This window comes from Cucumis melo, chromosome 2 (assembly GCF_025177605.1).
Source record: "Cucumis melo cultivar AY chromosome 2, USDA_Cmelo_AY_1.0, whole genome shotgun sequence".
In the NCBI taxonomy this organism is placed as follows: Eukaryota; Viridiplantae; Streptophyta; class Magnoliopsida; order Cucurbitales; family Cucurbitaceae; genus Cucumis; species Cucumis melo.
Window position 1 is genome coordinate 390,856 of NC_066858.1, and position 14,258 is coordinate 405,113.

Sequence of the window (14,258 nt, forward strand, 5' to 3'; positions counted from 1 at the left end):
TGTCTCTCTTTCACCATTTCTTTAAGGAAATTTACAATCTTTTCAGTGGTGGAGAAATGGGTTTGGCTAATTTTTCTCTTTCATTAGCATTATCCACTTCATAAGCTAATGTTACCATTCAATTCAATTTCTTAGGCTTATATCTCTCCAAATTACTGTTTGGACTGCTAACGCGTATTAGGACGATGTGTAGCTAAGGTTTAAAGAAGTGTGCTGTAAACTTTCTTATAATAAACAGTTCTTCACGAACACATGTACCATAATGTTGATGAACTATGAAAAACTTTGTTTTAATTCCTTGTTTTACACTTTTCCGCAATTTTTATTTGATTTCATAACAGAACAAACATCAGCACATGATATAACTTCTGACTCTTAACTTAGTTAACAAGAAAAAAGGATGGAAAGAAAAATCATTGGTGAGAGTAAACTGAATTAGTTACACTGGAAGAACCTGTTAAACCCATTAGAAATGTATATAAATTTATGACTATAATGATATTACAAGAGGAAAAAGAAGGGGTATTTAATAGATGAAGAAACTTTTGCATTGATTTGACATTACAATTTACAGGTATGGTACTTCCTTTATTTTAGGATGTAGTTGTGAATTACAGGTTGATGAAAGCTGAATTGGTGCTTCTTTCTACTTCCTGTTGTGTTGTACCATGCATTGAAAGACGATTTGTTCACGAGGAGATGAAATTAAACGAAGTTGGGATTGTAAATGGTGCAACTATGTGCTGAAGCCAAACGAATCAACCTGAAAAATGAAAAGGCCTCTGGTAAACATGGCCTAGCAACATAGGCAGCAAACCTTCAGTTAATTGATACAGTAATGAAGATTAACATAGTAAAAGTTAGTTGCAACCTGGAAAGCCTTCACCTTCTCTTTGCTTTGGAATGGAGAGATAAGGGCCTAGTGGACAAGAGAAGGAGCAGAAGAAGCATGTTGTATTTCCCTATCTCTAAAGTTCATAAACAGCATTCACTCCATACTTATGAGCACGTATAGTACAACGCCCTTGTCTCTAATGAGCCTTAAGTACTTCGGAAATTTTGAACCGTCAACTGGATAACTCCTGTTTTTCACAAAATGTAAGTAATTTTCTCATAACTCCATTGGATTGAATTAACAAAAGCAGAGATGAGCAGCAAGACTTTAGAATAAGGAATATGTAATAGGGCTCAGCTCTGAACTTTTAAAAGCCCGCAAACTTAAAACCATCATTGGCGCACAGGTGCTAATGGATCAAGACATCTGTTTTTGAATTTACAAAGAAATGGAAACGATTTGTTTCAGACAGCAAACATAAGTTATCAATCTTAGTCATCCAAAACAGTCAGTGAAAAGTCAAACAGCACAAAAATGTTTGGTTAGAAAAAATATTGAGAAATATTCAATAGTCGGTACACTCTGATGAAATGAAAAGATATGATACGAAAAACGATTTTAACTAATTCATATTTTGCTTAAGCTTTATGGATTACACATTGAAATTGAGAACATTTCACCTTTCCTTATGAAGATGAATTTGAACTTTTCATACATTGAATTTAATTAGAACTTAAGAAGTAAATTATTGTGAGGTTACAGATATATGAGCATGTTTACCTTATCATTCAGAGCTTGATTGCACGGGTTTCCTATATTCGACTGATCTTGACTAGGTTCTCATTTTTAGTTGTCAATTATAGCCTTCCGTTGCTTAAGATGCTTTCTCAATATATCGAGTATGTACACTTTTTGAGGAGCATAGATCACCAAAAATCTTTACACGAACAAGTTCCATTTTTGAAATGGTGATAACGAACACGGTCCCTCACAATTATTTCTCGATCATAAATTTGAGAGATAAGCTTTGTAGCTGAATGACAATCGTCACAAACCCTCAAGTTCTTCACTATGTGTATGCGTTCACCTGGCAAGGTATTAATCAATCCAAAAGCAATTGCAAGCTTTTCACTGTGGTACTGAACTGCAGTTTCCTTCTCTTCCTCCTCAATATCAAATAAAACTTGAGATGTATCAGGTGAATGTCCTGCCATCTGTAGCCTCTCTTTTATTATTTTTAGCTTCCTATAAATTTCTTTCATTTGCAGATGTGATCCGTCGCCCATTTTGAATTCATGAACTGTACCATTTAAATCAACCGTGCTGACACCAGGCAATGTTTTTATTCCCCTATCCTTCATCAACTTTCTTATTTTAGCAACATCATCAAACCTACCTACTTTTGCATATATATTTGACAGTAACACATACCGGCCACTGTTCTGTGGCTCTAATTCGAGCAAAATCTTCCCCACTCTTTCAGCCAAATTGAAATTTCCATGAATCCTGCAGGCACCCAAGAGCGCTCCCCAAACAGCTGCATTGGGTTTCATGGGCATTGAGTTTATCAAATCCTCTGCTTCAGAAAACAACCCTGACCTCCCTAGCAAATCAACCATGCATCCATAATGTTCCAGTTCAGGATCAACGCCATAAAACTCTCTCATCGTTTGGAAAATTCTCAGGCCTTTGTCAACAAAACCTGCATGAGCACAAGCAGTAAGGACGCCAACCAGCGTGACTCCATTTGGTTTCATCCTCCCCTCCTGCATCTTAGAGAAAAGCTCAAGTGCATCCTCTGCTCTTCCATGTATAGCAAGCCCACCAATCATGGCATTCCAAGTGAAGATCTCTCTTTCTTTCATTTCTTCAAATACCTCCCATCCCATGTCCAGCCTACCACATTTTGCATACATATCCAATAAGGCAGTCCCCAACACTGCATCCAATTTAATGGAGTTCCTCTTGAGATAAGCATGAACCCATCTCCCTTGATCAATGGCTCCAATATTTGAACAAGCAGCTAGAACACTAGACAAAATGAACCTTCCAGGCCTGGTCTCCTCTCTTTGCATTTGCTGGAATATCTCTAATGCTTCCTTGTAACAACCTGCTGATATGTAACCATCTACCATAGAACTCCAAGAAATTTCATCTCTTTCACTCATTTCATCAAACAACTTCCTAGCATCTCCCAACTTCCCACCCTTAGCTAAACCATTGATCATCACATTCCATGAGCCAATATTTCTTACTGGCATTTGAGCAAACAACCCTTTAGCAGCTTCGAGATCCCCACATTTCAGGTACCCATCAATCATTGTATTCCAACAGACAACATCGGATTCCCCAGAGTAAAACAGTTTCCTTGCATCCTCTAATCTACCAAAAGAGGCATACATTTGAATTCCGGCACTTTTGATATGCATGTCACTACCAATCCCATGTTTCACCACATGACCATGAATTTGCCTCCCTTCTTGAACAGCTTGTGCCACAGAACAAGCTTTAAACAAAGTTGGGTATGTGAATTTATTGGGCCTAGCATCAATAACCATCCTACCATAGAAGTAAATAGCTTTAAACAGTTTGTTGTTCTCTAAACACCCTTTAATCACAATGTTCCAAATGAAAACGTTGGGATTTGGGATTGAGGAGAATACCTTCAAAGCAAAGTCAAAATTGCTGAAATGGGGATTTGCATAACACTTCAGCAACGCCCCAGAGACGTAATGGTCTTGGAAATGACCACTACGCAATACAAGGCCATGAACTTGGACGAGATATTGCAAAGAAGTGATGGATTTTGAGTCGAAAAGCTTCAAAACAGTTTTTTGTGGAAGTTTTGATGTGGGAATCTTCTTCTCTGCCGATAAATCTACTAGTTTGAAAGGAGAAGGGAGGTGTGAGGTGGAGATTGAGCTCATCCTTTGATTCTTTTTCCCTCCGCTGATGAAAGGGAATCAAACCAAACTCATTTATATTAACCGTTGGAAAGTTCGTTGGTAATTTGGGATTTTTGGATAATTTCAAGGAAAAGTAGAAAGAGTTAAATAACCTTAAAATTTAGGTTTGTTAAGTTTCAATCTTCATGTAGAATTGTGAAGTTCTTTGATAATATGAAAAAGGAAAATATTCAACTTTGATTAGTGGAATTCGAGTTATTTATAACTTATAAAAAGTTAGGAGGTTAAACGCTCCTTAATACTTATTTTTAGAAAATTCTCCGTCTTAATTATTTAGCTATAATTCATTTAACTTCAACCAAATATTTTTATTTAACTTTAAATCGAACATTTTTCAATGTATTTTTCCTTTTAACTCACACATTATTAAACTTTCTAATAGGATAATTATAATGGATAACAATTTTTAGAATACTTATTAAGTATGTAACACCATTTTTAAAAAATTACAAATATAGCAAAATCTATCGGTGATAGACTTCTATCGTTGATAGACTCCTATGGTTTATCAGTGATAGACCAACATTTGCTACATGGTCTATCGGTGACAGACTTCTATCATTGATAGATTTTAACAGATTTTGTTATATTTGTAATTTTTTAAAAATGTTGCTATGTACTTGACTATTATGAATATAATCGATACATTTTCAACTATCCCTTCCATGTTGAAGATTCTCATCAATAATGATCCAACCTTGATTTGAATCGTCAACGCTTTTTACATCAATAATAAATTCATCCGGCTAGAGAAATCAATCCTTTTTTATGTTTCACCTTGTAGTTAGAAGAAAAAATTATAGGTTCTCCTTCTATACTTGAATTAGAATGATGATACTTCATCACATCACAGACACAAATCTTGAACATGTTTAATTTTAACAATATAGTAAGGGTTTATAAATATTTGAGAAATTAAACTTGACCAATCACATCTTAAATATACATTATCCATAGAAGAAAAATGATATATTAATTACCACATTTGCCTTTCCTTAGTTAACATGTATGTTTATTTGGATTGATTTGATTACGGAAATATCATATTGATAAGATTAGAATGACGTATCATAATACTTGACCATTTTTTAAAGTTTTTCAATGGTTGTTTTGCATGCTCATTTAATGTATCAAATAAATTGTTTTCAATAATAAAATTGTTGAATTTACGAATATAGTAAAATTTTATGATCAATCAACGATAAACTAGATAAATTATTATTTGTGTCTATCAGTACACATATAGTAGCCTATTGTGATTTCATCGCTAATAGATGATAGAATTTTGTTATATTTATAAATATTTTGGTTTTGCTATATTTTTAAAAGCAACTTTTTATATATATATTATATCAAAATATTCATTTGTGATAACTTAATATTAATACAAAAAACAAGGGGTAACAAATAACAAATAAAATTACGAACCATATCACTCATATATATATATATATATATATATATATATATATATATATATATATATATATATATATATATATACACACACACACACACACATCATCATCATCATCATGCAAGTAGGTATTTTATATATACCAATAAGAGGAAAGGACTTTTGACTTGATCAAGATTTGTTTACGATGTATGACAAATTTTCTTGAGTCACTGGAAACTCTACGAGAAAATAGACTTGTTTTTCAAAACTAAATGAAGTTTAAAAATCTTGACTTGAATTTTGAAAACACTCTCAAAATGTAGACAACAAATAAAGTTTTCTGGTTTTTTTTTTTAAACAACAAACAATTAAAGAAAGAAAAGTCTAATCGTGTTTATAAACTTGATTTTCAAAACCTTAAAAACTAAAAGTTGAAATGGTTTCGAAACTTAATTCTTATTATGTATAATAACCGAAAAAGTTAAAACAGAATATTATGTTACTTGATGCAAAGACCTAGCAGCTCTATTCATTTAACCCCTTCGTGTTGTGAACTTTGGTCAAATGAAAATTAATTTTCAGTTTAAGTTTCATAGTAATTTTGTTTTCTAAATAAAATCACCATTTAATCTTTAATTTTTGAAAAAGTAATTAAGTTAATTATTATGAATACTATTTTCACTTAACTTCACCTTTTATTAATATTTTTAAAAAATAACTAAGAATTTAAGCATATTTTCTTTAAGGAATAAATACGAGAATCATATAAAAAACATAAAATTTGAATAACACAAGGGTAATTAAAAACAAAATTACCTTAAAATAATAAACACTCTAAAGAGTTATATCCTGACAAAATAACATAAAAACCATTTAATTGTATAGTTTTGATTCTCATCCAAAAGTGAGAACACAAAAATTATTACAAATTAAACATATATAGCTGAAAAGTACTTCTCCATTTGCTAGAGAATAACCCAATTAAACTCTAGAACACAACAACATTAATCAAAAACAAAAACAAAAACAAAAAACATATATATATATATATATATATATATAAAACCTTTGCTATATATGCTAGCTAGCTCCTTAATCCCCATGAATGTGTTCCTCAAATATGAAAAATCAAAATTATTTTCCCATGTTGAAAACAAAGAGGAACACATAATAATTTTGAGAATCAGAATCAGAAACCCCCACTTAACAAGAATTGTTCAAGTAGGGTGAATTGTTATTATTATTATTCAGCCGCTTCCATTGCAAATTCCTCAATCTTACCTCCATGATTATTATTGAAGCCGTTTTGAATCTCAGAACATTTGTTATTATGAACAACACCATTATTATCCTTCTTATGATCAATACCACTACTAATCTTCACCTTCTCATTTTCGTCTGAATTAACAAACAAACAACAGTTGTCGTCGTTGTTGTCGTTGCTGTCATTTTCGTTATCATATTTCGTTGTTTTTCTTGCAATTATTACTGAGTTGATAACTTCATCAGTGGGATGAAACACAGATAGAACCTCAAACCCTAACAAATCAGAATCTTCAACCACAGGATATAGAAAAGCTCTTCCTCCATGAGCACTTCTTACCATCAAATAAGCTCCTTCTGACATGTAATCTGACAAATGCTTAATCACCTTCAATTTTTCGTCCTTCTCCATTCCTACAAGGGCTGCCAAAAACACAACCTCGTACTGTTTTAGCTCCTCTGTCACTTTCATGATGTCGCATGTGTGAAACACCATCCTCGTCTTCAGGTCCGGGTCAAGCGACACCAAATTCGACGCCTGTAGGAAGAAAATACGAGTTTATTAGTACTCCATACCTGCCATTTGATAAATATCTGTTTTTCTTTTAACAGATTATTAATCTTATGAACATTAATTAATTTCGTTCTCAAACCATAAGTTTTAATGCTTTGTAATCTTTTCAAAAACCATGTTTTAAAAATACACTCTATTTGATAAATTTTTGAAAAATTAGCCTTCTTTTCTCTCAATTTATATAAAATGTTTTCCATTTATCTTTAGCATTAGAGTCAAATTTTTAACCTAATTTCAAAAATAAAATAAAAAAAGGTTTTCCTTTTTAGTTTCAAAACTTGACATTTATTTTTAAAAATACGAGTAAAACATAGATAAAAAAAGTATTTATAAACATAAATATTTTTTAGAAAATTACTAAAAACAAAAAATCAAATGATTATCTAATAGGGTCTAGAAAACAATTTTTCCAAAAAGTCTGTTTTTGTTCTTAGAAGTTATCAAAAACTTCGAGGACTCTTTAAAACATGGATATCATATTTCAAAAATAAAGAAAAATCATTTGTGATTCTCAAAATCAATACGAGGGTTAAGAAAATTTTCCTAATACCTTATTAAATCACTTCTAAATTAAAAAATTCACAAACATAGTCGGAAAATTATTGCAACAAACCAAACTAGCAAACCCATATAATTTTTCTTGCAAAGACAACATACAACCTTGGAATTAGCAACCGGGTCGAGATCGTAGTTGTGGAAGACGGTGGAGGTGAGGTGGCGAGTGGCAAGGACGATGGAGGTAAGAGGAAGAGGGCCAGAGCCAACGAATGCAACGGCAGAGGGAAGCACACGGGGGCCATGGCGGCGGAGAATAGAGAATTCAAGAAGGCTAAGTTTAAGGTAATTAGAGAAGTAAGGGAAGACATGAAGATGATCGATAGGGGAATCAAATTTGGCCAACAAATCAGAAAAATGAGACTCTAAAAGAGACTCAGCTTGACCACAAAGACTAATGAGATTTGATCTCATTTGCTGAAGTGGTTTTGAGAGTGAATTGATATGGAAATGAGGGGAGGTGGGTGACATGCACGTGACCACCAACTTAGTGAAAAGAGTGTCGACATTGTTACAAGGTTTGAGGCTTTCAAGGCTTGTGATTTCATCATATAATTCACAAACCCTTTGGATTAGAGTTTCTTCTTCACAAACCATGTCGACACTATGAGCAAAAAATAAAGAAGAAAAACAAAAAATAATACAAAAGAGAGTTCAAAAGAAACTCTTGTTTTTTTTCTCTCTTTTTCTTAAGGGACTTCTTCAATGAGTGCCTTTATTTATTGACATTTGAGCCCATGTTCTTGTGGGGTCCATGCTAGGGTTTGGAACTGTATATATTCTATTTTGATGGTTTTAACTTAAGGGTACTTAAAAAGATTGGTTCTAGTTTAAGATGTCGAATTTATTGATAAATTTATATATGTGTTCACGAATCTACGCTTTTTACGTAGTTTTTATAAACATTAATTGTAATGAGTAGCTTTTGTAAAGTTTTCATATTAGTGATATAATCTATCGTTGATAGGTTTGAGAGTTGAAACTAAATTTTGCTATATTTGCATTGTGTACTTATTTGCCTTTGTCCTTTTTATTAAATTCAAGTATCTAAAATTTTATGTTTGGATTTTGTTTTTGGTTTTTGAAAATGAGCTTTTTTTTTTTCTTCTTTTAGATATTTTGTTTTTTGGTAACTATTAGATATAGAATGTTTTAGGTCATATTTTTGGAATATAGCTTAAAATATAAGTCCAAACTCTAGAAAATCTAATGTAAGAATTGAAAACCCTAAAAGTCAAAAGAAATAATTAAAAGATTAAAAAGTTTATATGCAAAGCTTAGGAATAAAAATAAAATCATGAAAGTAGAATGAGATTAGAATTAATAAATAATGTAAAAGTTGAAGATCCACAATACAAATTGTTTTGTTCATTCCTTTTTCTTTTTTTTTCTCCAAGCTAGAATGAAGCAATATAATTTGATTTTCTTTCCAAACATTAAACATCATTAGTTACATAATTGTTAAATAGAAAATTATTTAATTATTAAATTCTCATCATCTTAATAACCAATTAATTACAAAATTAAAAAAAAAACAAATTAGTGTATAACTTCTAAAATTATAAAATAAAAAATAATTTATAAAGGTAGTAATCACATTCTTACTTTTTAGTTTTATAAATTTATCCATGTTTTTGCCAAACATATATATATATATATATATATATATATATATATATATATATAAAGAGCACATCTCAATTGATATACAAATTTATATCATCGTTAACTTAGAAAAAATACATAATTTCTTAAGGTAATCATATACAAGAATTTTTCTTCTTAAAAAAAATATTCTAAAGTTTGAATTGAAAATGAATCAAATTTTTGAGCAATCTATGTGGCCAAAATCAAATTTCTCTAACCCAATCAAGTGTGTTAATTAATTACAAGGCTCTATTTTCTTTTCTCCATTTGTATTGTAGCTAATACATATATTTCAAATACCATCATTATAAATAACTTCCTATATCAAAACACAGCAAATTAAAATTGAAAAAAGAAAGAAAAAGTAAGCTTGAAATAATAATTTATATTGCCAATACAAGCTAGTTAACATCTCTCTAATCCATGTTCATCATTATATTGATTATAAATAATAAATTCATTATTTTTGACTTGATATATCTAACACCAATTCTTTTCTAGTCAAATTCTTATCGACTTTCCTTTTAAATTAGGAAAAAGATGTTAAATTAAAAAATATCGTAACTTTTCTTTCTCTCTTTTTTTTTTTCTTTTTAGTTAAAAAGACTCCTATTCTTTTACAAAGTTAACAATTTTACCAATTATTTTATAGGCATTTCAATATATCCTCGAAATAAAAATTAAAAGTTAGATAGAAATTGAGATTTAATTTGCAATGCCATTTGATAAACTAGAAATGGTCCAAGTATCTAACCTTCTATGGAATTTATATTCCAACATAATCTTAAAACCTTAAAAAAAGATTTGATAACGTTACAATCAAATTATGAATGAATTATAATTGATACGGAATTATAAAAGAAATGATATTAACATTTATAGCCTTTATTTAGATAATCAATACATTAGTATCGCACAATTTCTTCTATTTTGTTTAGATTTTAATTCTTTTTTTTTTCTTTTATCATTTTTAATTAGACAACATCTATTATTTTTATTCATGAGAGGTAGATTATAATAATAATAAAAAAAAACACATAGAGGCATCTAAAAGTAGAGAGACTTTGAGTGGAAGCACTATTCATTGTGGCTTTGCAAATAGCCGAATGGGTGTCTCAAATTGATAATGTCAATGCCATATAATATAACGTAACAATCACCTCATTTCTCTTCTTCCAAAAAGAAACCATTTTCATATTCTAAATCATCTTTTTATTTCTTTCATTTAATAATTCTTTAGGATTATGCCATATACAACGTGTCATAACCTACGTATTTATCTAACTTTATATAAATTGATATTTTGTCAAAACGAATTTATCTCCATATATAATTGACATGATCTTTTTTTGTACAAATAAATAATAAGTTTGAATCTCAAACCCTCAATTTGATTGTTGTACGAAAAAGAAATATAATTAGTATTTTACTTAGTAATTTTGTATTAATATATAAATAAGGACGGACATGTACCTTATCTCATTACTTAAGTGAAAATTTTACATAGTTGAAGTCGTCGTAAAAGTACAAACCTCGCTTTGTCATATATGTCATAATTTATAACAAAAGGTGTAAACATAGATGTGGAAGCTAAGAGAATTCAATAACTCCAACCAATTAAATAATTATTTATTAACAAACACTACTATTGTTCTTGTTTGTTGTTTCTTTGGTTCTTTTGAGTGAAAAGAACAAATTCAATCACCATTTTGTTTTCATTCTCTTTGTTTTTACTTGAAAAGGAAAAAATAAATAATAATAAAAGACTTCTTCTGATCAGAATTTGATTCTTAGTTCTTATTTATTTTGAAAATTATACTTATTTTCATGTAAAATATTTTTTTTTTATCATATAGGGTTTCATGTTTTGTAATTATATACACTTAATTTCTTAGCAAAGGAAAAATATATGAATAAAAAAATGTATTTTCTTTCTTTCTTTCCAAACTTCTTTTGATTTTTAAAAACGCTCCTAAGTCTAATTATATTTTTAAAAAATCAAATGATTTATCAAATGAAAAATTTTAATAATCGTATTTTTGTTCTCTAAATATTAGTTTTTTTCATTAATGGAGTATATATACTTTTATAGGGATACAAAAAACTTATTTGGGTTTCCATTATAACATAAGATAATTTGTTGAGGCGTAAGGTATGGAGAGTTGTTTGATGTTTTGTTACCTATCCTATTTGGTGTAAGATACTTTGTGTTTGTGAAGTTTACTTACATCCTCCTCAAGTGGTTAGTCAGGTAGTTTTCTCATTCGAATTTTTCTTTTTGTCGTATACAATGGTTTGAAGCTTCTCTTGAACAGACTCACACACGTTCTTCTCATTGACTTTAGAGCAAGTATTTGGTATCTTTATCAACTAAGCCTATCTTAGACACTCTATAGAAGATTGCATGTATATTTATACAAACAAAAGGAACCTAATAATCTTTAAGTATCTTGGAATGTTGGAAACAGAAAAGGACAAGGACTTAATTAAGTAACTAAAAATATATTAGCTAATTATGTTCGTTTTTTTTTTCTTTAAGAGAATATATAATAAAATCAATTTGTTTGGCACTAAACTACATTGTACATTTTTTGTCATTAGTTGCAAATTTTCATATGTTCAGTTTATCAACTTTGCAAATGGATTGTTTCAATATTAAAAAACTCAAACCATCAATGTCCTCTTTTTCCTAAAGTTTTCCTTCCTTCTGGGAATTGACTGTTTCATAAAGTTAATAAAACTTAGGTAGTTCTTAGGTAGTTCTTTTTTCCATTTAAAGTTGAACTTCTAATATCATTCACATCTCTCTGTACAGGTTTTTCCTTTGAAATGTTGTAATATAGCAAAAAATCCAGCCAAAGGAAAACACCCCTTTTGACATTATATTATATTCACGTGTCATAGTGGAGAAGAAGATTAAACATCGTATACCATCTAGCCTTTAATCACATACACTCTAATGCATAAGTTAGTTTACAATAATAATGGAGGAAGCAACCTTTTGGGGAGGAAGAGTTCTCCATTGCTTTAATAATATATATGACGTTTTTATAAGGAGTAAACTAACATTTCTCATACTTTTTACCAATTTTGCATGTTGTTTCTCTTTGGAGCATATATTGCGTTTCAATACCCTCTAACATTGTGACACCATTCCTTTTGTTGTTCTTAGGTTTAGAACATCAAGTCATGCTCATTTGAACATTGCAATGTCTAATTGGGTGGCGACTATGCCCTCTTTTAGGCTCTTTTCTTCTCTCTTCAAGCCTTATGTCTATTTCCAAACTTCTAAAAGCAATTTTCTTTTCATTTTTGTTGAATTGCTTAGTTCCCTGAATCAACATAAATTTGGAATCAAAATATGCATTTAACATAAAAAAAGTATTAAAATTATGAACCCTACAAACCACTTTTCTAATGCTTTTGATTCATTATTACTCCAAATAAAGACCATGGAAAATTCTAAAGTTTCAAACAATTTATTAAAAATATAAGAAGTAAATAGAAAGATTTAAAAATAATAGGGCTAACGAAAAAAACCCTTCAATAATATATATATATATATATATATATATATATATATATATATATATATATATAAATAAAGAAAAGAAAAGCACCATGGGATATGGAATCCCTAAAAAGTGAAGATAAGAAAATCCTTTAGGGCAATTTGTCCCACTTTCATTGATGATTAATCCAGTCTCTTTCAAAAAGTTCCATTTCTTCCCAACCAAATGCGACTACTCGACCTTGAATTTTAAGCATCTTTTTCTTTTCTTTTCTTTTCTTTTCTCCAAAAAGGCTTTCTAGGGTTTACATCTTATTGCCCATCAAACTTCAATGCTTATTTTTTTCACTTATCTTTTCAACCTTTTTTTTCAAACAAAAAAATGAACTCAAATTCTACCGCCAAATCTTTTGGTTGATAGTACAATACTTTATATCCGTCAGTGTAAATAAAAGTTTGATATTTTATGATAACCGAAATTAGGTTTAATATACATATCATTCTATATTCATCTTTTGATAATTAATTACATCCAAATAAAAAAGAAAAATAAGAAATAACTCACTAACACTTTAAGAAAACAAAAACAAATCAAAAGCTAACAATTAGAGTGGACCAAAACAAAAGGGAAAAAGAATAAATAAATAAATAAAGGAAGTTTATTGCTTATATATAAGCCATTCAATATTACTTTTTCATTTTTGTTCTGGTTTTCTTGTTTTAACTATTTTTATGTCCATGAGTATATTTCATAAATATATATATTGTGTGTAAAAGATTTAGTTTTTACTTCTAAAAAGATTTTTAAAGTAACTTTTATAAACTTAATTAAGGTGTAATTAATTAATAGGCAAAAAGACATTTGAAAAGAAGAAATAGAAACATTAAAATTACATTAAAACATACCTTTTCTTGAAATAAAAACTAAAATCCCAAAAAATTGGAACAATATAGAGAGAATTCAAAATAATTTGTTTTATTCTTCTTTTATTTCTTTTTTTTTTTTTAGGCAAAATTCTCTCTACTTTTAAACAAAGAAAGAAAGAGAGAATAATTCACTTCATAATTATTATGATAAGAGATGATTATATACTTTTTTTTTTTTGGCTTTGGTAATATTCTTAAAAACTTGAGCATATATGGTATAGTTCTTTTTGAAAAGTCAAATAATTATTTTCAAACAAATACAAGAAGGGAATTTTGTGAAATTGGGGTTTCAAAAGCAATAAATAGCATATTTGTTGGTTATAAATAAAGTCAAAACTTCATACACAGTGAAGCCACCTCTCAATAATAATAATATACAATTCCATTCATTATATATTTGATTGGAGACCATATATCTATATATATATATATATATATATATATATATATATATATATATATATATATATATATATATATATATATATATATATATATATATATATATATATATATATATATTCAATTTATTATTCAAAGTGTTGGCCTTCCATTCAATGTGCTTTTTTCTTTTTTAATTT

At 29.2% G+C, this 14,258-nt stretch overlaps 2 protein-coding genes across 6 annotated transcripts; both read right to left on the reverse strand.

Annotated features, from left to right (window-relative positions):
• Positions 1 to 420: 420 nt before the first annotated feature.
• On the reverse strand, positions 421 to 3,797 carry LOC103492111 (pentatricopeptide repeat-containing protein At5g48910-like). 5 transcript variants are annotated; one of them, XM_051081220.1, is made up of 3 exons: positions 1,616 to 3,797; positions 887 to 1,082; positions 421 to 796 (listed from the first exon to the last, which is right to left on the reverse strand). In XM_051081220.1, the coding sequence occupies exon 1, from the start codon at positions 3,760 to 3,762 to the stop codon at positions 1,762 to 1,764; it is 2,001 nt and encodes a 666-aa protein (XP_050937177.1). In that variant the 5' UTR covers positions 3,763 to 3,797; the 3' UTR covers positions 421 to 796; positions 887 to 1,082; positions 1,616 to 1,761. The 5 variants fall into 5 exon arrangements, with proteins under 5 accessions (XP_050937177.1, XP_050937178.1, XP_050937179.1 ...); XM_051081221.1 differs by having other exon boundaries at positions 421 to 763; positions 872 to 1,082; XM_051081222.1 differs by having other exon boundaries at positions 872 to 1,082.
• Positions 3,798 to 6,063: 2,266 nt separating this feature from the next.
• Positions 6,064 to 8,409, reverse strand: LOC103492113 (nicotianamine synthase-like). Its single transcript, XM_008452323.3, has 2 exons — positions 7,698 to 8,409; positions 6,064 to 7,001 (listed from the first exon to the last, which is right to left on the reverse strand). The coding sequence occupies exons 1-2, from the start codon at positions 8,187 to 8,189 to the stop codon at positions 6,444 to 6,446; spliced, it is 1,050 nt and encodes a 349-aa protein (XP_008450545.2). The 5' UTR covers positions 8,190 to 8,409; the 3' UTR covers positions 6,064 to 6,443.
• Positions 8,410 to 14,258: the final 5,849 nt, after the last annotated feature.

Excerpts from the sequence above, each read along its gene's own strand:
- LOC103492111 (XM_051081220.1), bottom strand. The coding sequence starts at position 3,762 with ATGAGCTCAATCTCCACCTCACACCTCCCTTCTCCTTTCAAACTAGTA.
- LOC103492113 (XM_008452323.3), bottom strand. The coding sequence starts at position 8,189 with ATGGTTTGTGAAGAAGAAACTCTAATCCAAAGGGTTTGTGAATTATAT. Across the intron at positions 7,002-7,697 it reads ACCCGGTTGCTAATTCCAAG|GCGTCGAATTTGGTGTCGCT; the intron begins GTTGTATGTTGT and ends TTCTTCCTACAG.